At 40.2% G+C, this 22,346-nt stretch overlaps 1 protein-coding gene across 1 annotated transcript in view; it reads right to left on the minus strand.

Annotated features, from left to right (window-relative positions):
* Nucleotides 1-7,195: 7,195 nt before the first annotated feature.
* Nucleotides 7,196-22,346, minus strand: part of gabbr2 (gamma-aminobutyric acid (GABA) B receptor, 2) — a 208,815-nt gene continuing 193,664 nt past the window's right edge. Inside the window, exons 14-19 of the mRNA XM_080862287.1 lie at nucleotides 22,027-22,137; nucleotides 19,438-19,662; nucleotides 19,046-19,228; nucleotides 18,554-18,683; nucleotides 13,769-13,886; nucleotides 7,196-10,971 (exon numbers count right to left, since the gene is read on the minus strand). Coding sequence (XP_080718413.1) covers nucleotides 10,806-10,971; nucleotides 13,769-13,886; nucleotides 18,554-18,683; nucleotides 19,046-19,228; nucleotides 19,438-19,662; nucleotides 22,027-22,137 — 933 coding nt within the window. The 3' untranslated portion in view covers nucleotides 7,196-10,805. The remainder of the gene's footprint in view (nucleotides 10,972-13,768; nucleotides 13,887-18,553; nucleotides 18,684-19,045; nucleotides 19,229-19,437; nucleotides 19,663-22,026; nucleotides 22,138-22,346) is intronic.

Below are 22,346 nucleotides of genomic sequence, written 5' to 3' on the forward strand. Positions count from 1 at the left end.
AAACAAATATTTAGGATTTCTTTCTTGCATTTGCACAATATCTCTAAACATCCCATCTCAGAATAATGCTGAAAACTTAGTCCATGCATTTATTACTTCTAGGTAATAAATGCATGGATCAGGTTGTCCTAAAAGTTCCCGGAAAAGTCTTCAGTTGATCCAAAATGCTGCAGCAAGATTACTGACAGGGACCAGAAAGAGAGAACATATTTTTCCCGTATTAGCATCTCCTCATTGGTTCCCTTTTAAATCTAGAATCAAATTAAAATACTCCGGGGTGTTTAAAAGTAGAATGTGATGCAGAGTCTTCAGTTTTCAGTCTCATCCTCAATAGAACCAGCTCCTTGTTTGAACTGTAGACAGACACCCTCTTTTAAGATAAGGTTTAAAGCTTTTATTTTCGGTCAATCTTAGTTAGGAATTTCTTGCATTTGCACATCTGAGCATTGAGGTTTCTTCCTGTAAAAAGGGAGTTTTTCCTTCCCGCTGTCGCCAAGTGCTTGCTTAATAAGGGGTCATCCGATTGTTGGAGTTTTCTCCCTATTATTGTAGGGTCTTTGCTTTACAACATAAAGCTGCTTGAGGAGATTGTTGTTGTAAATAGGTACTATGTAAAATATAACATTGAATTGAACAGATTTGGGGAATTTGGAGAAAAAAAAAGTAAAAAATAACTACCCTTTGATTTTTACTCACCGCTTAATATAAGTAAATTAATTAGCAGAGCTCTCAGCTGTACATAAAATGAGATGAAACTTCAATAGTTAAGAGTCAAGTACTTCCGCTGTACCTTGGTAACTCGGGGCTAATGGCAACATTCTGATTTTAAGCTGATATAGTTTAGCCTGCCTCCACTATCACAGCATGTTAACATCTGCTAATTAGATTAAAGCTGATGGGAATGTCCTAAACCAAAGTGCCAGACAGACTGAACATTTGAACAGACAATGCTAGACAGAAGAGTTGTTTAGAAATTTCACTCTAGGCTATAAATGTCACCTCGTGGTAGAACCAGATGAAATGTCAGGGGGTCATTAAAGTGATTATGATCAGGACAATATGTCCCAATGTCCTTATCACTTTGGCAGATGTAGGCTTTGAGTCTCAAAAGTGAACTGCCTTAATCCTGCATTGTCTGACCAGCAGAGGGCGACACCTCTGACTGAAAAATAGACTTCATAGAAGAAATTTACTCACTCTTTTCTTGATTATTGACCTCAATAACAAATTCCTATTGGGTTTAGTTGCTGGTTTTAAGTCATCTATAAATACACTATGACGCTCACTTTGTAAACTCGTGGGTGACGTCACGGTCGCTATAACCACATGATTTCTTCTGTATCTGTCCCTCTCTATTACAATCTTTAGATCAATGATATTAATGTGTGTGCACGAGTTCGATAAATTGGATAGAGTACTGGCTTGCATACTTTCCATTTTATTCTGCAGCCAGGCTTAATTTCTGCAATGGAGCCATCACACGAAGGAGGATACATAGACGCTTCCCTTCCACTGACACTTAGGTCAACTTAATCAATCTGTCTTCCATTTGCACAGCACGATCCCGCTGAGACAAGAGAGAAGGTCATGAAGCATTTACACACACTGGAGCATGTCTTCCTGCCAAAGCCTTTCTGTGAAATGCGTGGATATCTCTGAATCAGTAAGCAGCAGAACAGACATCTGCTGTATTTAAAAGCTTGATTCATCAATTCATCAGTTGATCACTTGATGTCCTGCTACGTTCCCTGAAAAACAATTATAGTTATTGCAAAGTTATCAGTTTTCTTGTAAAGGCCTTTGAAAATCTATCTCATCTGAGAATTAAAGGAAGAGTTACAATTTATTTTTGCACACATGCAGCTTTTGCTTTCATGCAACATTTAGAAGAACAGGACCACTTCTTTATCTGGACACTACCTAGTAAGGGTCAAGGCACACTGCTAGACTTTCTCCAAGAACTAAAAAGGTTCACATGCTAGAATCTATGAAGTTAAATACTTAGCACTCCATAGCTTTTTCCTAGAGCGGTATTGATCTTTACATGATCAATACTAAAAACTAAAATGGTCTTTAAGCATTCATGATGTTTAAATTAGAATTTTAGATTTCTGGATCTACTCAAATCATTTTCCATGTTAATCTGGGATTTTCTATAAAGTAGAGTACTCACACAATCCACAGGTTATTTTTTGTAAATTAGTGGCTAACAGTTCAACAGCATCAGAAACAGAGTTTTTAACCAGCATTTGTCCATTGGACAATACTACGCAAAAGTTGTGAGCCATTTCCTTAAATTTCAGTGATTTATTGAAAAGTCCAAACATACATGTAAATATTTCATGTAAAGCAAAAAAAAAAAAAAAGAGTTTGTACAATTCTAAAGTGCCTCTAAGTCAATATTTAATAAGACCACCTCTGCTCTTCAACACAGCCCAAACACTCTTATGCAACTTTTCTTGTAATTCTTTTAACTAGTCTTGAAGGTCAAAACTCATCTTTATTTGTTGGCTGTCTTTTTTCTCTCTTCCCCACTGCTTCAATAATGTTAAGGTCTGGGCTCTGGATGGGCCAATCGTTGACTGATGGTGTTTTATTGTGCGTTTTTCTATCCAGATATGCCTCTACTGGATTGGCAGTGTGTTATGGATCGTTGTCATGCTGAAAAATGAAGCACTTGTCAATCAGATGCCTTCAGATGATGTTGTAGGGTGGAACAAATTCAGATGGTACTTTTTGTGTTCATAATTTCATCATTTTTGACAAGATCCCCAACATCACTGGCTGAAATAAACCCCAATCAATGATAGAGCCTCCACCGTGTTTTACAGGTGGCTGTAGACACTTGCTGCTGCATGTCTTTCCTGACCTCCTCTATATATTTTAGTTTCAGATTTCATTACTCCATAAGACCCGTTACCACTGATTTTCGGTCCAGTTCTTCTGTAATTTGGCATACCTCAGCCTTGTTTCACTTAACTGAGAAAGCATCTTGACAGCCACTGACACCATTTTCTGATGAGGCTTCAGTTAACAATACATTAACTACAGGGCCAGATGGAGCTCTCATGACACACTCCACATCATGCTGAGATATGCCAAGGTTTTATATAATACCTCTTTGTGAATCACCTTGTTGGTGCCAACATACTATTTTATACTTGTCGGACTATGTTATCGCTGGTATTTTTAATAGATTCAGCTGAAGAAATTAGAACAAATGTTGTGTTTCTGTGACATTCCACTAGTAACAAAGTCCCTAAAGAAACAAGTTAAAAAACAAATTAAAAATGTCTAAATTCTGTTAGACACAACACCAGTTCAATCCTTCATCCCTCTGAAAATATCAACTGCAATGGCTGGGCTGAAAATCAGTGAAAAAGCAACTGGTGTCCAAAGAAAAACTTCAAAAGATTTTGGAAAACCACTTTAAAAGATCTAAAAAAATTCTTTCTGCTTGGAAGCAACAAATATCAAAATATGAGCACTGGCCAAAGACTTTTGCACAGTACCCTTTTCAGAGGGGAAAAGTGAAGCCTTGGGTGAATTAAACCTAAATTATGTCTACATACACTACCAGTCAAAGGTTTGGACGCAGCTTCTCATTTATTTTTTCTTTATTTTTACTACGTTCTACATTGTAGATACATAATTAAGACATCAAATATATGAATAAAGATATATGGAATCATGTCGCAAATAAAAAATAACTCTAAATATTTCTTATATTTTATATTCTTGAAAGTAGCCACCCTTTGTTAACAGCACTGCAAACCCTGGGCCTTCTCTAAGTGAGCTTCATGATGTAGTTCCCTAAGATGGTTTTCACTTCCAGCCCAGATAAATGCCACACAGAGTTCCAGTAGCAGACACATCTCTACATCAACTGCTCAGAGGAGACTGCACGAATCAGGCCTTTATGGTCTAATAGCTGCTAAGAAACCACGACTAAGGAAAAACGACAAGCAGAAGAGATTTGTTTGGACCAAAAAAGAAATGTACATTAGACCAGTGGAAATCTGTGCATTGGTCTGATGAATCCAAATTTGAGATCTTTGATTCCACCCACTGTGTCTTTGTGTGATGTGGAACAGGTGAACGGATGATCTCTGCATGCATGGTTCCCACCATGGAGGTGTGATTGTGTGGGGGTGCTTTGCTGGAGACACTGTTGGGCATTTATTCAAAATTGAAAGCACAGTGAACCAACATGGCTCCTGCAGTGGCAGGATGCTGTGGTATTTTTCAACAGGACAATGACCCCAAACACACCTCCAGGCTGTGTAAGGGCTATGTAACCAAGAAGCAGAGTGATGGAGTGCTGGGCCAGATGGCCTGTCCTCCACAGTCACCTGACTTAAAACAAGTCAAGATGGTTTGGAGTGAGATGGACCGCAGAGTGAAGGCAAGACTTTTTCACATTTAGACTTAATGACTTAATTTAGACTTAATGAAGGCTGCACTCGGTGTAGAACAGTCAGTTCATGGTATGCAGTCAGCCACAGTCGCAACCGGCTGCTCTATTGGTTCTCTGTGTGGAGCACAATGCTGCAACCATGTTCAGGCTCAATATTTGCAAATGATAAACAAGCTTATTTAAATGAGTCATAAATGCAAATGCAAAAACAAACACACTGTGACCCTGTCAGTAACACACTCTCCTTCATCCTGTGTGCCACTGGGTTTCTTCTCACGGTTCAATTATTTATCAAACTCAGTGTACAAGACTTTTCTTTGTACATTTATTCTTTGCACTTTGCTTTCATGTTTGAGGACAGCAGATTTCACTGTGGGCCCTTTGCATGCCAATAAGAGCCTTGATGTTGACTGGCCAGTGTATCACATCCACACTTTCTTGTGCTTTGGAATCAAATTGAATGTTTGCTGTATCTGCAGTGCTGAGGTTTCTGCAGTTGTCTTCACAACAGTGGTATTGGCCTTTTTTGCTAATTCTGTGTATGCTAAGTGTTTCACTGACACAGTATTGCAACTAATTGTTCACCCCCATGCCTTTCCTACTGTGACGAATTGAACACCCTTAGTAAAGGGGAGATTTTATTAGTTATTTATTATGAACATGCAGTTCTTACATTTTACTGACTATTCACTGGAGGAGATGGAAGAAATACCAGCAATTTCTTATTTCTTCGCAATTAAAGTTATTCTGTTTGTATCTAGTCCAAACCATGTGCAGCAAAGGCAGTAAGGTTTTGTTTTCTGTATGTAATGAACATCAGAGCGATTTTTGATAAGTGTAACGCTATGAGCAACATAATTGCTTAGCTTAGCTATTAGCTAAGAAATTGTAAGTACATATTACTAAATCGCACAATACTGACTGAAAATGTCATTTTTTAAATGCACGACAGCATGGGTCACCGTTCACACAGCCTGATGTACATAACAATATATATTTAATTCTGGAGAACAAGCTCTGTTCATAAGGTTAATAGCTATTAGTAATTATAGCATTAGCTTCAAAGGCACATTCATTACCCAACATTTGACTTTTGCTGTCTATAGGTAGAAATTACTCTGAATCACAGCTCCGCTGGCAATAACACTCTTGGCCATGAGTGAACTAAAGAAACCATCCATCTTCTTCCCGCTGTCCAATTCACGGTCGTGTGGAGGGGTCTGGAGCCTATCCCAACTTCCATGGGTTGAGAGGCGGGGTACATGGTCAACAGGTCGCCAACTAGTGTTTGCACCTATTGTTTCCTGGCCAGGTGGCTACTCAAGGATCTACTTAGGAAGATCCTGTGTTTTGTGGTGGCTACACACTGGCTGTCACTTGGTGTTCGCTCTCTCTGCGGTAGGGTATCACTCCCTGTTCCTGTTCCAACACACAGTGGTGTGTTTGAGTAGCTTATCTGCATAGCAATTTAATTAAACACATTTAGATACCTTCTTTTTTCATAGTATAATCTTCATGTGCTTCATCCAAAGCACACTCTCTGTGTACTCACTCCTTAATTTATTGCCAAAGTATTCACTCACTGTGTCTTTACTGTTTCACTAGCTTAGCTTGTAGCCGACTCGCTAGCAGCATGGCCTCTTCACCTGTTCCTCCTGCACTTTCCTGCTCATTGTGTCAGATATCTAGTTACTCCTTGGCCTCCTTTAGCAGTAATGATACTTGTAATAAATGTAGCCTCTTTGCAGCTCTGGAGGCCAGGATTACTGAATTGGAGACTCGGCTTCACACCCTTGATACACCTGTAGCTAGCCAGGCCCCTATAGGCGGTGCAGCCGAAGGTAGCGTAGGCCCCGGCAGACCCCGAGCAGCAGAGGAAAGAGAACGGCTGGGTGACGGTAAGGAGGAAGCATAGTCTTAAACAGAAGCTGCAGGTACACCACCAACCTGTTCATGTGTCTAACCGTTTTTCCCCACTCGGCGACACACCCGCCGGGGATCAAACTCTGGTAATTGACAATTCTATTCTCAGACATGTGAAGCTAGAGACACCGGCAACCATAGCCAATTGTTTTCCAGGGGCCAGAGCAGGCGACACTGAGGGAAATTTAAAACTGCTGGCTAAGGGTAAACGTAAATTCTGTAAAATTATAATTCACGTCGGCAGTAATGACACCCAGTTACGTCAATAAAATAAATATTGAATCGGTGTGTAAATTTGCCAAAACAATGTCGAACTCTGTAGTTTTCTCTGGTGTTGCTATCAGTGTGTGAAGAGTGGGAGAAGAGGGTTGCATTGACAATCCAACACAATGGGCAGCACATTGAACACATTTTATAAGTGGTCAGAAACTTGTAAATAACTCATGAAAGAATAAAGTTACGTTGAAACCAAGCACACCATTGTTTTTCTTGTGACATTACCAATAAGTATGATGTGTCACATGGCCCTCTTCCTACTGAAAAAACAAAAGTTGTATCCAAGATGGCCGACTTCTAAATGGCCACCATGGTCACCACCCATCTTGAGGAGTTTGCCCCCTCGCATATACTAATGTGCCACAAACAGGACTTTAATATCACCAACCATTCCCATGTTATTACGGTGTAGCCATATAAATGGCCCAACCTGTATTTTGGATCTCTAGCATTTCTAAAAGCATAAACTGATTTCACCACTGATCTTTAAATCAAAATTGTACCATAAAACTGTAATTGTACCACATCCAAGACATGCACGAAAATAAAAACAACCAATACATGATTTTCGGTCTCACTTTATTTAATGATGATGTGAAAAGTAAAGGCTGTCCATAACATTCAGACAACAAAAGAAGAATGTTTTTTTTTTCTCCAAAGTCCCCCCCCATAACAACTAATGGCTCCAAAAATGTTCAGGTGTTCCAAGTGTGATACTTATTTTATACAACTTCTTCATATCTAGACCTCATCTGTACATAACATAGTTACAGATACTGTAAATTAAAAAAAATGACTTCCAAGTATCCTTGTGGCATTTTGTGAAACATTTTCCTATGTAAAAATGAAAATGTACGTAAAGATCTTTACATATACATATATATAGTTCTCTATTCTTTCTGTAATAAGAAAACAATTTATTGCCCCTCTTAAACATGTTGCATTTAACATAGGTTTTGTTTATCATTTTAAACTCTTAATTGAACTTAATGCCATGTGATACCACATATCAAACCGACAAAACAGTAACAGTATGGACCTCTGTGTTGTTCCACTTAATATATTTGTCATATTACTATATTTTTGGACATGTATGTTTTGTGTTCTCCAGAAACCCTGATGATGACACATACAACGATATAATATATATACGTACATGTCACTTTGATCTTCAAACTTAAAAGACCTGTGGCAAATACAAATCATCAGCATGATGTTATTCATTACAGGAATTTATGAGCCCTTGACCTTCCACGATTGCATCTGCTGAACAATTTTTCATTCATGTTCAAAAGAATTGAAATGGTTCATAAAAGAATAAAAATCAGGGCACCTTACAAAATATATCGAACAACTGATGATCTGCATTTGGTATTTTTGAATGGACTAAAAGGAAAAAAAAGTAATTTGATAAATTGGTAAATGCCAGGAGTGGTTTATTAAGATTGATCGTTTGCTACTACTTTCACTTTATTGCCCTCGGTGAATTGTTGCTAAACCAGTAGCATATTCGATATGATGATGTTGAGTTTACCCACTGAGAATCTTGGCATTGACGTGTGTGAGCTGATCAAACAGGTTAAGAGAACCTAAATCCATGAGCAAATACACGTAAAACCAAATCGCAGGTGAGAGGATGAAACTACAGAGTGGATTTGTCACAACAGTTGCAAAAACAGAGGTAACTCTGTGAATTATACATTTTATTTCATGCCGTCTTGAGAAAGCCAAATACCAAATATTCCATACATGGACACCATCATCAGGGTATCAGCAAATTGTACACAATCACATTTAATGTAATATATAAAATGTGCGGTTGGTTTGTTTTATCTCCTGAAGGAAGAACCAACCCTCTGACAATGTCTCTCACTCACTTGTCAAGTGATCGTGATTCTCTGGTTGGCAAAGGTGCAGGAGAAGCTGTGACTCCTTGGGTATCTGTGCTCAGGGTTTTCCCTGCTCCTGTACTAAGCAGGAGCTGGAAGGGGAGGAGCTCTCATAGGGGGGGAGTCACCGTGATATGTCCCCATAGCAGGCGGGTCCCTGCTTGGTTGTCTCTTGCTCCAACTCGGTCGCAGGAGAGATCCACTCCAGCTGAGGTGGAGTATTTGCCAAGTACTCCCAAACTGTCCCGTTCACCGAGGCATGGAATTGAAATTAATCTATGACACGTTGTACACTTTACAGATGTGCGGCCAATGTTGTGGGTCAGCGCATTTACCACACTGTGTATGTACTGTGGGTCCTGCAGGCTACAATATAAGACAACAGGCACAGCGCTCAACAAACGCCTTAAAAACTAAAAACCAAGACACCAATGGTGAAACAATATGCTGAGGACAAACCTTCTCACGCTCGATAAAAAAGTCCTTTGTTTGTCCGGAGTCATTACTTGCTTTTCTCCTGCATGAGGAAAGTTTTACAAAAAACTGTCGATGACCGTTGTGCTCAATGCGGTTCAGCGGCACTGAACATTACATTTCCATAGCAACCGAGGTATGTTCACTGTTGCTAAGTGTGAAGTGGGTTTTCATGACACTCGATATTATCTGTGAAGAAAGCCCTGTGTCTGTGCTGTATCACTGTGTCCAGCAGTGGCGGCATCACCGTCTTGGAACTGTAAGCTACAGTCGGTAGGGGCTTATTACTTGAGACTCCCTTGTGTTTACTGTCTTTACTACCACTCATGGAAATTCAGGTCAGCCCGCTTAATCCAGACTAGCTGTGGAACCGGAAAACCTACATCCTTTCCACCATCACTTCTCGAGTTTGATCTCTTCTGACAAAGCAGCTTTTTATTCATTTCAGAGTCTTGTGCCTTTTTTTGTGCCATTGACTCCCCCATCGCCCTTAACTGTGCCGGTTAGCTGTAAGGGCTAGATCGGACGGACATCTTAACAGTCTATGGAGACCAATCTGTGGGGATCAATAAGACCAGGCCCGTCACTAAAGCAGTGTCTGAAAAGCACCCGATCTCATGAGGCGCTCTCATATGAGCGTGTCTTTGCGTGTGCACTTCTTGGCGTATTAACACACATAAACGACATCTGTGGAACACTCTCATGGCGTTCTATTTTCTAACATACGCAGCCTTTGAGACTTTTTAAAAAGGCATAGCACTGATATTCTGTATAACATGCTTTCTGAAGACATATTGAGCAGACTGTAAAATATGAAGGCTTATGCAAAGTCTGATGTGAAATCTCTGATGAAAACAAAAAACAGCGGTACAGATAAGCAAAGTGGAAAAAACAAAATAATAAAAAAAAAAGAACCAAGTTGTTTAAATTTCAAATAAATGGGCACTGGTGCATTTTGATATTTGGTGACTCAGACTTTGATGTATCTTACTTTGCTGCCCACAAGCTAATTGATTAACAGTTACACAAAAATCTATATCTCTCATACATATGTCTAATTTGTAGGATGCCATGTTTTATACGCTTTTCATCTGAAATTGTCATGCCTACCTGCCTCTGTTATAAGCCTCACGCTTAGAACCAACTTAATTGTCCATTCACAGCATATACAAAGCTTACAGTACATCAATGTTAAAAATGATGATATTTACATATCTGGACAAGATTGGGAAAGGGTAAAGCAGTAAATTTGATGATTTCCTTTTGTTGGATTTTGCAGATTCCTCATCTCCAAACCATTATCCAGTCACTGAAGCAGTGAAATACTCAAGTTAGATGACAAACTTACGTGTTGCTGCGAGCACATACATACAACAGATTAGGAACAGAAACAGACAATCCCCTCTGAAGCAGATAAGGCTACACATCATTAGGGTTGGTCCACCACAGCTATTGGGGTGTCGCTATATTTGTGCATGTGTGTGTATTTGTATATAGCCTATCTGTGTTTGACTGTGCATATGTGTATATGCCTAGGCAGGCGGGGGGGCAAATGGACAAGGGGATGTTAATTAAAGGAGTTTTTAAGGGTCATCCAGTGCTCACTCTGTCTCCTCATACCCCATCCTGACTGAGGATATCAGTTTACAAGAAGACCAAGGTGAAGAGGTATGAAGAGTGAACCCCCCTCCCCCCCTCCCTTCTCTCCCTGTCCTCCTTGATCCGAGACAAAATACGCACTTACGCTGATGATATCAGTCTATTGTAGAAAAAAAGAATCACATATGTCTCCTCTGCAAAGAGCCAGGTGGGGGAATGAATGAAGCTCACAGGCCAGAGACCATTACCCGGTAGGAGGGGGGCATGTGTCTGTGCCTTGGGCTCGAACCAGGGCTGCCATTAGGGCTGGTGCAGCTAGCATCTACCCCTCCTATGGAAGGTAAGTAGGCATGATGGAGGATGGGCAGCTGCAAAGACAGTCGACGCTGTATGCTGCAGATAGAGAAGGAAAGGAACAATGTCAGTGATTACAGCACATTTACTGAAGTATTATGTTATAGTCAGCAGTCTGCTCTTTCTTTTCTTGTCATTACTTACAATATAATTTCTTTGCATATCCCATGGATGCTGAAGAATGTGGATTTTTTTTTTTCACTGACTTGAAATTGTTATTTCGGGCTGACAGATCACACGCTCCTTGTCCTCCACCTGCTTTCTTCTTTTTCTTGTAATCTGTTTGCCTTTTTTCATGTCAACTTTGACATGAAAAAAGGCATGTGCTTTTCTCCCACATGAGTCACAGTGAGTGTCTCTGGGGAAATGCTATTTGGAATCTCATGGAAACTCTTTGTAGAGCTGTGCCTTTTCTTTGTACACAGCTGTTTCAGTTTCTTTAGTCAGACTTTCTGTTTCTTTCTTGCCTCAGAAGTGCAGGGTTCTCTCTCGCAACGTCTCGCAACGTCACCAATTTCTTGTCTTTTCCTGAAGGTAAATGTATTTCCGTATATAGAAATATCAGGGCGTAGCAGTATGGAGACGATAATCAGGCTGTATGCAGATTGCACAAGTCTGTTGGTTCAGAATGATTCTGATTTACTGACATACCCACAGTGGTGAGAACATACGTTTCATAAATCTGATGGTAATTTTGCGTAAGCCGTTTTCTGCACGGGATAAGAACAGATATTAATAAATGAGAACCAATGTGTCTGTCTATCACGTTGGATCGCTTTGTTGTATAAATCTAACCAGGGCTGGATCATTTTGCTTCTAATAATGAATTTACCCCATTTTTACTCTTGCTGACCCTCTGCCAGAGTTCCGAGTCAGTATTTGTCATTTGCAAATTAGTGTCTTTGTAAGTTCAAATGTGCGTTCGCAGCTGTGCCCCGGACAGTGCACTTCATCTGCTTTTAGTGATTCCTCTTGCATGATTTATCTGAGCATCATATGGGATATGCAGAGCTAAATTCAGTTCATCTCAGGTTATCAGCACCAACCGCAGCAGTTTTTTCCCCCACAAATTAATTAACACATTAGCCATAAAGCTAGTGACGGAATTGAATTCCTCACTAAGCAGTAAGCATCTTATTTTTCATTAATTTTAGCAATGGAGCTCTTTCAGGCAGATCTGATCCTGGAAAGGCTTCAATAAAATGCTGTGTTTTAGCAATATGGCCATATGAGCTGGATGTTGCTGTCAATACAACAATTTTGTCACAGTCTGGAAGTGGCATATGCAGTGGTCTTGCTCGATTTACTATTAAAATGTTCGCTACACACTTTCACACATATCAAGTTACAGTGAGAAACTGAACATGGCGAACAGAAAAGATGGATCATAAAAGACTGGCATCTGGCATTGCACAGCTTCCCACAAGCCTTCAGCAATTTCTTTAATTGTTTTCTGTGTATTCTTTAGCATCCTCCTCTCTAGCTTCTTCTTCTTACTAAGCCCCTAATCCACCGTTCCTCTTTCCACCGTCGCTTCTGGGATCGTCTGACGTAAAAGAACATTTCATGCTTCCGCCTGGTGTGACAGTTTGCACCCTACCTCGCCAGAGCCATTGCCACTGCCAGCCATTTTCAAGAAAGTTACATAAGCATTTGGTTGTGTAAAAAATTAAGAGGGGCTAATAAGATTCAAGCTTGTTCTGCATTAAACGTAGTAAAATGTCTTAATTAGGAAAACTTAAATATTAATGGTCCTCAGGCCTTTTCAGTTATTCTGACCCGTCCTACTTTATGTGATGAAAACACAACAGCTTATGAAGGAATTTCGGGATATTTTTTGGAATATCATATAGGACACGGGTGCTACACTTCACAATAACACACCCCTGCATTTTTCATGCCACAAAATATTTATACAGCTCGATCTCTCTCTATTCATAACTCTTTTGTAACTTATTTATATTTGTCTCTTCTTTCTCTTCTCTTTCTCTCCCTTCATCTCTCTTCCCTCCATGTGATCAAACATTCATGTGGCATGGGAACAGCTCCAAGTGTTCCTTTACTTCTGTTCTCCTCCCTGTCTATTTTCAGAGCTGCTTCCAATGCGGGCTGTAAATCAGTGGTTACATAAGCCTCTGCGAGTCTCTACCTTCTTCTTTCTCCCCTCCTTCTTATCTCTGCCTTTCTTATCTATCTAAACATATTTTTTCTCTTTAAACATCTTCTCTGTGTAACTGCCCTCTCCTCTGCATTGTATCCTCCTTGCCTCTTGTCTCCGCTTTCTTCATCCATCCATCCCTCTACATCCTGCATTCTTCTCCTGGTTCTGGTTAAACGTGTGTGGGAGGGAAACTTCTCAATGATGCATGAAGTGTCCCCCCCCCCCCCCCCTCCCCATTGATGAAGTTGACATCCCTCAGCTTTGCTGCCTTATGAATAATAAGTGAATGCAGATCTGCATTTGAATGTTTTGAGAGTTCATCTTCCTTTAAAAGTTGAGAAAACAAATCAATTACCTGCTTACTTACAGCCGGACACACAAAAACGTGTGTCCGGCTGTAAGTAAGCTGCAGGACGTTCAGCATACTTGGAGAATACACTTGCACTCTGTGACGTGATATGCATGTTGGTGGTTGATGGTATGTGCGTTGCGTGGGAGAGAAAAGTAGAGGGCCAGTCCATGCTTTCATAAGGCTCTGTTGCCAGAGCAACTGCCTGAGAGCTGCTGGTGGTTGTGCTACATGTGACATGTCGTCTGATGAGAAAGCTGACAAGACAGAGGGAAAAAAGGGGAGAGACACGGGAGTAGAGGGGCTAAGGAAATGGGAGAGCTCACTGTTCTGGTGAGTTGATATCCTCGAGAGGACCTCTGTTTATTCTGGAAGGATCCATGGAGCCCCACTGTGCCTGTGGTTTCTGCTCTAGGTGGTTCTTCAGTATCGACTTTTCTCCATCTGCATGAAAACATGTGTAGACAATAAAGAAAATTGCAGGCTGTCACCTGGACTTTCATATTTTGTCAGTGTAAGTTGAACATGACTAGGATTTCAAATAAGGCATTGGCCTTCAGTCCTAACATTGGGCTTTCCAACCGTGCAAAAAATAGCAACAAATGCTAATAAATCAGCTAATGCTAGGTGTGTATTGTATGTCAACACACACCTAGCAAAGTTAGTCTGTGAAGGATCATGTCAGCTCAGATGTCCATGCTCACTGCATATGCTTCATTGACACTAAGAAGTTAAACCAAGTGTGTTGACATTCAGTATGAAGAGACCGCTTTTGCATGATGTGCAGACTAGCGTTACAGATTAGTTCAAAAGGAGCAGGTGAAAATGGCTAAAAAAACTAGTCAAAAATTTCTCGCTCAACTATCTGCATGCTAGACAAATTACACAAGTCAGACTATGTTTTGGACAGAGATGCAAAAAACAAACCTGCTTTGCTCAAACTTTGAAAGTGGACGCTAACACTTGGACCAGATTCATTTCAGAAGTGGGGACTGGGTGATATCACAACAGAACAAGTGCACTGAGTCACCAGCTGAAGATGCCAGGATTCAAACCACTGGCCCTGAGGACTGAGGCTTAAGTGCTCTACCACCAAACACACAGCCACCAAAACATTACTGTTTGTGAGTGCCAGTAATCTAAGGCTATCTCTTTACAACAGGGAGAAAAACACTCCCGCTGCATTAAGTAGCACCACATGAGCCGTCTTCTTTCTTAAACGGGACTGGAAGAAAAAGAAAATGTATATCTAATAGTTTAAACCTGAGAAGAATTAATTCAAACGGGAATAATTGGATCTTGTGAGGTGAAAAGCAGGCAAATACTCCTTGTGTACCGTCCTATCATAGGGCAAGAAAATGTTTCAATGAAAAAATAATTTAATGGTATTTAAAGCCTGAAAATTCGCAAATATTCCACAAGTAAAAAAACAAAACAAAAACACTGTAAAGTATAAAATATTTTGTCTTTCTTTCAGTGCTGTTAATCTATACATAACAGCATTTAACTTATCATGCTAAAATCAGGCCATGGCTGTCAACCTGTCAGAAAACCGCACCTTAACTGTCATCTCCTGGTGTTCTCCAGCATCGCCATGTGCTTCTACATATTCATGAAGACAGCTAGAGCGAGGGAGAGGTGGAGTGTCGCGTCTCACCCTTTGTGAGTGAGCGTAATCGCTGTTGACACAGCATTCTTCCCTTATAACAGCCAATCATTCACAGCCCGCAATACATTTAGACCAGCTCTCTTATGAATACTGATGACTACAGTTAGAAGCCAGTGGTGATGATGATGATGACCGTCAAGCATAAGTAGAATGAAGCTGGGAAAAGTTTATGTGCCGATGATCTTTAAAGGAAGCTTAACTACCTGTGATTTTATTGTCAGAACGTGTGTCAGGCTGACATTTGTGAGCAGCGCCTTACGCGCGCTCTCTCTTTCTTATTGTCTCCATAAGAGAGAATTTCAGCAACCCAGCAGCTGATACGCTGTAACCCAAACATAAAAATATTTTCTCATTTAGAGAAAACTATTTTTTCATATATACTTTGATCATCTTTTAATTTTTGAAAGGTTTAAAAGAAATTATTTCCAATAACCTACATCTTCTTTGACATATCTAATTTATTGGGCTCCTTTGACGATATAAGCGAGGAAGCACTAGAAAAGGCTGTGTCTTAAAATAGACCCAGTTTTATGAGCCCACACAATCTGAATTTTACTTCATTACACTGAACCTGATGTCAGCTGCCAGCTGCTGCCTCCAATTTCGACAGATTTTTTCCCTCAGCAAGTGTAAAACAACAGGTAAAATGATGCATTTTTATGAATTGAACTACACTGTGGGATCCATTGATTTGACCTTTGAAACCACGCATGCTAAAATAGACAAACTAAAATAAGCTCAGTAAGGAAGATTCACACTGTATCCACTCATCTGCCTGAATTCCTGGGTGTTCAAGCTGCTACTCTATTCCTTACATCACTGTCAAACGTAACTCTGTCATCATCACACTGGCCCAATCATTTTTTGGGTAACTTTCTGTGAACCAATCAGCCTCTGTCCTGGCTCTTGTTCAGTCTCATTTGTGTGACCCACCTCCACTCCATTTCCACCAGAGATCTTTGTCCAGGTCTCCAACTGCTTCATCTCTGCCACCACTAGTGTTTTTCTTCCAGGTGCTCCCTTTAGGGATCACCACAGCAGACCATTTGCCTCCATCTCACCCCACCTCTGAAACAAGCTACATCTCTGCATACTTTCAAAAACAGAATCAAAACTTTTTTTGATCCAGGCTGACACATAATAGATGTTGATTTTCTTTGCTTTGTTGTAGTTGCTGTTTTCAAAGAAATGTGCTACATAAATAAAATTGCGATAGCCAAAGCCATCCTTATATACATCCATGAATCTCCTCTGTGATCTTCTTTTCCTCCTGCCTGACAGCTCCATATTCAACAGCCACTATCACATATCTATATAAAATCTATCCTTGTATCCTCGGCACCGTCATATAATATCAATAAATAACTTAAAGTAATTTTAAAGCCAAACTATATTTAGTTTCAGACAGGAGGGCGTACACTTATTTTTAGCACAAACACAAAAGGCAGGGGCAGAGAATACGCTAAAACACACAAAAAGAAGCATTACACACATTTCTGTGTGAATGTGCTCATTAACAGCCATCAGTTCACTGCGTAACTATGAACTTTCACAGATGAGGAACTTCTCAAACAATTCCAACACGCTCTGCTCCCAATTGGCAGAATGAGCGCAGCTGTTGTGCTCTTTTACCTTCCCGAGCTCAGACAGATCCATTAGACACCCCTGAGAGCAGCTTTGTGCTGGCGTGTGCAGCAGACACGCTGGATCCGGCTGCTGTACATCAGCGTCACTCTGCGACTCTTAAAATGGTGCCTAATGCAAAGCGACGCTGCTGGGCTGTAACGATTCGCTGATTCAATTTGAGGCAGCAGACTTCATAATGTCTGCCATACATGCATCGTTTAAACAGCACAGGCAGAAGTTTGGAGGACTGATGGGACATGCATCTTTATATTTCAGCAAATTAGGATTTGCTCTTCGTGTTTCCATAAACTAGTCTCGCCCGATGATGACTCACCTCACCTGCTCTCAAACTTTTCTTTACTCTTATCTGGTTCTCGACTTTGTTTCACAGACACTAAACTACCGTACGCCCCAAACAAGAAATAATTAGGTATAAAACCGAGTGTACACCAGGGTTTGAAAGTGAGGCGAGAATGACGTGTGACTACAATATGTGCTAAATTTGACAAACAGCAGTGGAGCATACGTGTACTGAGGTGCTGTAGCTAATCTCATGACTCATTACAGACGTCACAGATGCTCCTGTGTCCCTCGTGCTGACAGGTGCTCCAGCAATGGGAAAAAAAGAAAGATATTCCTTCATCCAGCTGCTCTAAAAGCAGAATTAAAATCCTTTACTAAAACCACTGAATATGGAAATGCACCGTAACGGTGGCAAAGAATTAGTATTAGATAACGTATGTGAGGATTACTTTGAAACTGAAGCCAGTTCAGGATTTTATGATAGTCCTGAAATTGTGATACAAACCACTAAAATGTAAATTACACTCGCTAATGTGTAACACAACGGAACCACAAAATGATACTAGCACAGTGCACGATCACAACATGATATCAAAGTGCATACATTACAACAGAACTAAACAAAAGCAGTTTTGATCTCTATAGCTTATTTCCTGCTTCATGATTAATGTTCGTTTTTTTAAATAACTAACTAGTTCATGCACTATAGTGGCACCACTGTGTAAAGAGGCGTGGCCTCTTAAAGTGACTTACAGATTAGGGATATCAAACTCATTTCACATCATCGGATGCTTAGAGCCTACGTTGATCCTAAATAGGCCAAACCGCTCAAACTCCACTTTCTGTCACTGAAAAGTCGTTTAACTGCACATTCAATCTCTGAGATTTCTCAATATATGAAAAAGTGGTGCACTTTCATCTCAGCGCACCTCAGTTTTTTTTAAATGATAAAAAAAAAGGCTGCCGTAGTAAATCAAAGAAATCTGTCAGCTTGACTTTTTGCAGTGTAAATTACAGAAAATGTTTTGGTAACTCATTGCTCAAACTGTCCTGTAATCATACAGCAGAGACTTTTTGTAAATTCTTATAAAACGCCCTATTTTATTTATTTATTTATGTAATCATTCATTTTACTGTGGACACATTTAAAAAAACAAAAAACAAAATATTTCTACAGTTAATAGTAACAAAAGCTCATTACTGTAGTATGAATGGCTGTGCGCAAGGTCATTATTGTTAGGAGAAGCTGTAAAATTAAAATAAAACACATGCCCCCGTTTACACTTTCCAAAAATGTCCGGTGGGCTGGATCAGGGACGATTCTGGCTGCTTGGCTTTAGGTTTGACACCCCTGCTACTGATGGTTCTGTGAGTGAAACAATTTTTCACTAATATGGGATATTTCCCATGTGCCTCAAATGCTTATTGTCAGACAGATATAAAAACAGAGCTATAAAAACAGTATGGCAGTAGTTGACCAGGGCTAAATGAAAGCATGCAGCGAGTATCTCACCTTTGCCATCTGTAAAGTTGCGTATGCTGAGAATGTTGTTGGCATCCGAATAATGGTTCTGTTTAATGTAGGGAGTTTTCTCCGGCGTGTCCTGCAGCTGCATGGTCACTTCCTCCAGCTCTTTGTCCAACTTTTTACCCAGAAAAAAATGTTCTGTTAGTTCATTGAGTATTACAGTTGATCACTTAAAGTAAGTACATTCTCACCCATCACTTAACTATTGTTTCACACCAAGGTTTCATTAATTATCCACAGACAGCCTATCTTACACACTGTGAGGTTATCAGCCAGAAATGAACCTAAATTAAGGTTTGTCTGGGTGTGACTGACTGCTGCAAATGCTACTTTGCCAAAATGATGAAGAAATCTTCAAAGAAATCTTTTTTTAAAGTGTAACAGAACATTTACTCTTTGTGCCCACTGCATCGCTGTCCTGTCTGAAAGGTGATGAATGGTTAAAAGATGAAAACAAAGAAGCTGTAACTGGCTGACCTCTGTTATCCTCATACGGAGGCGGTGGTTATCAGTCTGAAGGCCGTCCAGTCGAGAAGTGTTGGCTTGGTTGACGCTGGTGACTGAGGTGGAGGTCTTGGAGTCTTCTTTCTTCTGATTCTGGGTGAACTTTAATCTGCGGTTCTGGGTGGCTGCGTCTGGGTTTGTTCTCATCGTAATTAGCTGAAAGTGGAGTTATGGGCATTAGTCACAGCTGTACTCTCGCACTCTAAAATTGCATGAGTGCAAAAAAAAAATCAACACCTAACTGTTTACGCTGCGTTTTCAGCTTTCAGGACTTAGCTGAGTGATAATTAAAAGCTCTAGTTTATGTCATTGCAGAGTCTTTCAGCCACGCTCACACACACACTCTCTGTCCTATAAAAACTGACCTTGGGAACGAAGACCAGACAGAGCGTGATGGTGCTACAAAAGATGATCACCAGCGCTACAATGCAGAACTGGACATTGGGCTGGTCCCTCGTCAGAAAAGACACCGCGGCGCCAATGATGCACATGATGCCGACGTTGTACACGCTCATTCCGATATATTTGCTATCGTTCAGAGCGGGAATGCTCACATTCCTGGTCTCCCATGCCAGAAAGCACCCAAACAGCTGTAAGAGAAGAGAAAAGGAAGAATATGAGTTATGTTTAAGAGAAGATCACACAAAGATCTGAGAACAAATGAATGACTTTGGTCATAGAAAGTCTGGACTTGTCTTTCTCCATCAGTGACGTTTAAGCAGCTCTCATTTTCCTCCTGCTTGTTTACATTTCTGTCTGAGGTCTTTCAGAAGAATTATTCATTCTTAATTTATTTCTGATTGTTCATGGAGTGGGGGTTGTGTAATTTCACTTAGCTGAAAGCAGACAAAAATAAACTTCATTATATGATGACGTGGTAAAGGGCTGAGATACAATCTAAAGAGACAGCAGTTAGTTTCACGTCTGGAAAATTTTATGTGCGAGTGAATTGTTTGTTGCAGCAGCAGCAGACTGCTGAATAATTCACAGTGAGCTGTGTAAGAGGGCTGCCTGCTTATTCAAAGTCTAAATCAGAGTTTGTGGAATGACAAGCAGAAGAATTAATAGAGCAGTCATCGAGGCTTAGTGCACCTGAGGTGTGCGAGCATGTGGATGTCAGGTACGGCTGCAGTGTACTTGTATGTGTCCATATGTGAGTTTGCATGCATGTAAAAGCAGGGATGACTCAAGCCATAAACGTTTTGGTGTTGCGCTGTACCTCCCGGTGCCTCGCGGAGTTGACGGCTCCTGTCAATTACATCACTTTAACTTTCTGTACCGCTAAACTTCTTTGTTCCTGTCTTATTATTTTACAAGAAAGTCTCTTGGCTTATTCCTCTACCATCTCCTCATTCCTTCCATCTTTCCTTTTTGGGAACTTTTAGGTAGTATTTTTAGCCAGGCTACTCTGTATTCTTTCAATCTGCTTAAGATGAGTCATACATCACCAGAAGCTAGCTTTTACTAACACCTAATAATGAGGAACATTTAGTACATGCTTTCATTTTCTTCAGTCTTGATTATTGCAACTCACTCCCTTTTCACATGCGTCTTTCAGCAAGCCCTAGCCCATTTTTAACTGGTCCAAAATGCAGCAGCTAGGCTGCTAAAAAAAACTATTCAGCCCTCACACATCACTCCTATCCTTACTGCCCTTCACTGGCTTCCGTGGAAATTCAGAATTCCCTTTAAAATATTGTTAATAGCATACAAAGCCCTTCATAGCCAGGCTCCTTGCTATAAGGCAGACCTGCTGAGACCTTATTTCAGCAGTTGGCCTCTTCGATTATTCGATCAGAGTCTTTTAACTGTTCCAAGCTCTTACTTTAAAACTAGAGGTGACCACAGAGGTTTTCTTAAACTTTGTAACAGCTGAATTAGATCAGCAGAATCTGTGGTTTGTTTTAAAGATTAGCTTTTTCTTTAAGCTTTTTCCCAATATTTTTGGGTCTTGTTTTTCCATTTAGAATGAATGTTTGACTGTGTGTTTGTATAGCTGGACATGTGCAGCACACTTATCTTTAATGGTCTATCTTCAGTGTCTCTCTTTTTGTGGCAGGCATTATACAGTTTCTCCTTCTTCATGGAGATTTTAAAGCACATATTATCTAGCTATTAGCTAGCTGATAATAACTACACATTCAGAGTTTGAAGCTCTGCTGATGAGCTTAAAGTAACACAGAGTTTTCAAATGAAATCACTGAGGAAAACCATTTAGTCTAAAGTAACTCAATATCGCTGATCCAAAAAACAAAAACAAAAAAAACCAAACAGAAATTTACTTTAATGTCTGTAAGTGTTAAATCAGTAGCAGTTAGAAAAAGAGGCAGTCATACCATAAACTCATACAAGTGCAAATGAAACAAGTAGCTTGACATATTGCAAACTGCGTGCTTTCATTCAGCTTCTCAAGAGTTAGATGAGAAACTCTGTCATATTTGTTTTCTGAAACTGTTAAGGAAAGTATAAAGTCAGGAAAAAAGGAAGCCATTATCCACTCTCATTTCCTCCCCCTTTTTTAATCAAAGCTTCTCCTGTGTTATTGAAGATTGTTTTCTTTCCAGGTCTTTGTATTGGAGAGAAGGGTCCTTCCTGATCCTCCAAAATATTCACCTAAAGTTTTAGGGAAAAAAATCAAAATAAAGCTGAAAGTCTGCACTTCAATCACATGTTCATTGTTTGAGGAACAATCCAGTGTTGTGGCGTACAGAAGCAAAATTACAAAAATTGTGTTTTTGTCCTAATCATCTATTGCATGTCTGTCCAAAATGGAAGAGGGTCTCTTGTTCCTTCTGCACTTTTCTTTGTTTTTCCTGATTAAAAGGTGTTTTATATAGACTTGTTGGTAAATGTAAAGTATACACTAGAGATAGATTGCAAAAGAAAATCCAAGCCACATCAGCAGACACATCTGCAGATCAATCTTTACATTTGACGAAATCCTGTTTCCTCACCATTAGTAGCCCCTTGTAGGCATAGACGATGCCCAGCCAAATGGTCATGTGGGTGTTCTCACAGTGCTCCAAGAAAGGTCGGATGGCAATGTCTCGGCCTTGGGGGTCGGCCTGTTGACAAAACAACAAATAGACAAGAAAAAAAAACTGAGTACAGCTCCCACAAAAGTACCAATCTCATCCCAGAGATTGAAACATTGCTGTTAACTCATAACTGCCTGGTTATGAGTAGGAAAAGATTGCTGTTTTGGTTCCTTCAAAACATTAACCCGACATGTTTGAAGACAACATTTAACTGTGACGGCAAGGCGAGTGCCACC

This window comes from Rhamphochromis sp. 'chilingali', assembly GCF_963969265.1.
Source record: "Rhamphochromis sp. 'chilingali' genome assembly, chromosome: 17".
NCBI classification, from domain to species: Eukaryota; Metazoa; Chordata; class Actinopteri; order Cichliformes; family Cichlidae; genus Rhamphochromis; species Rhamphochromis sp. 'chilingali'.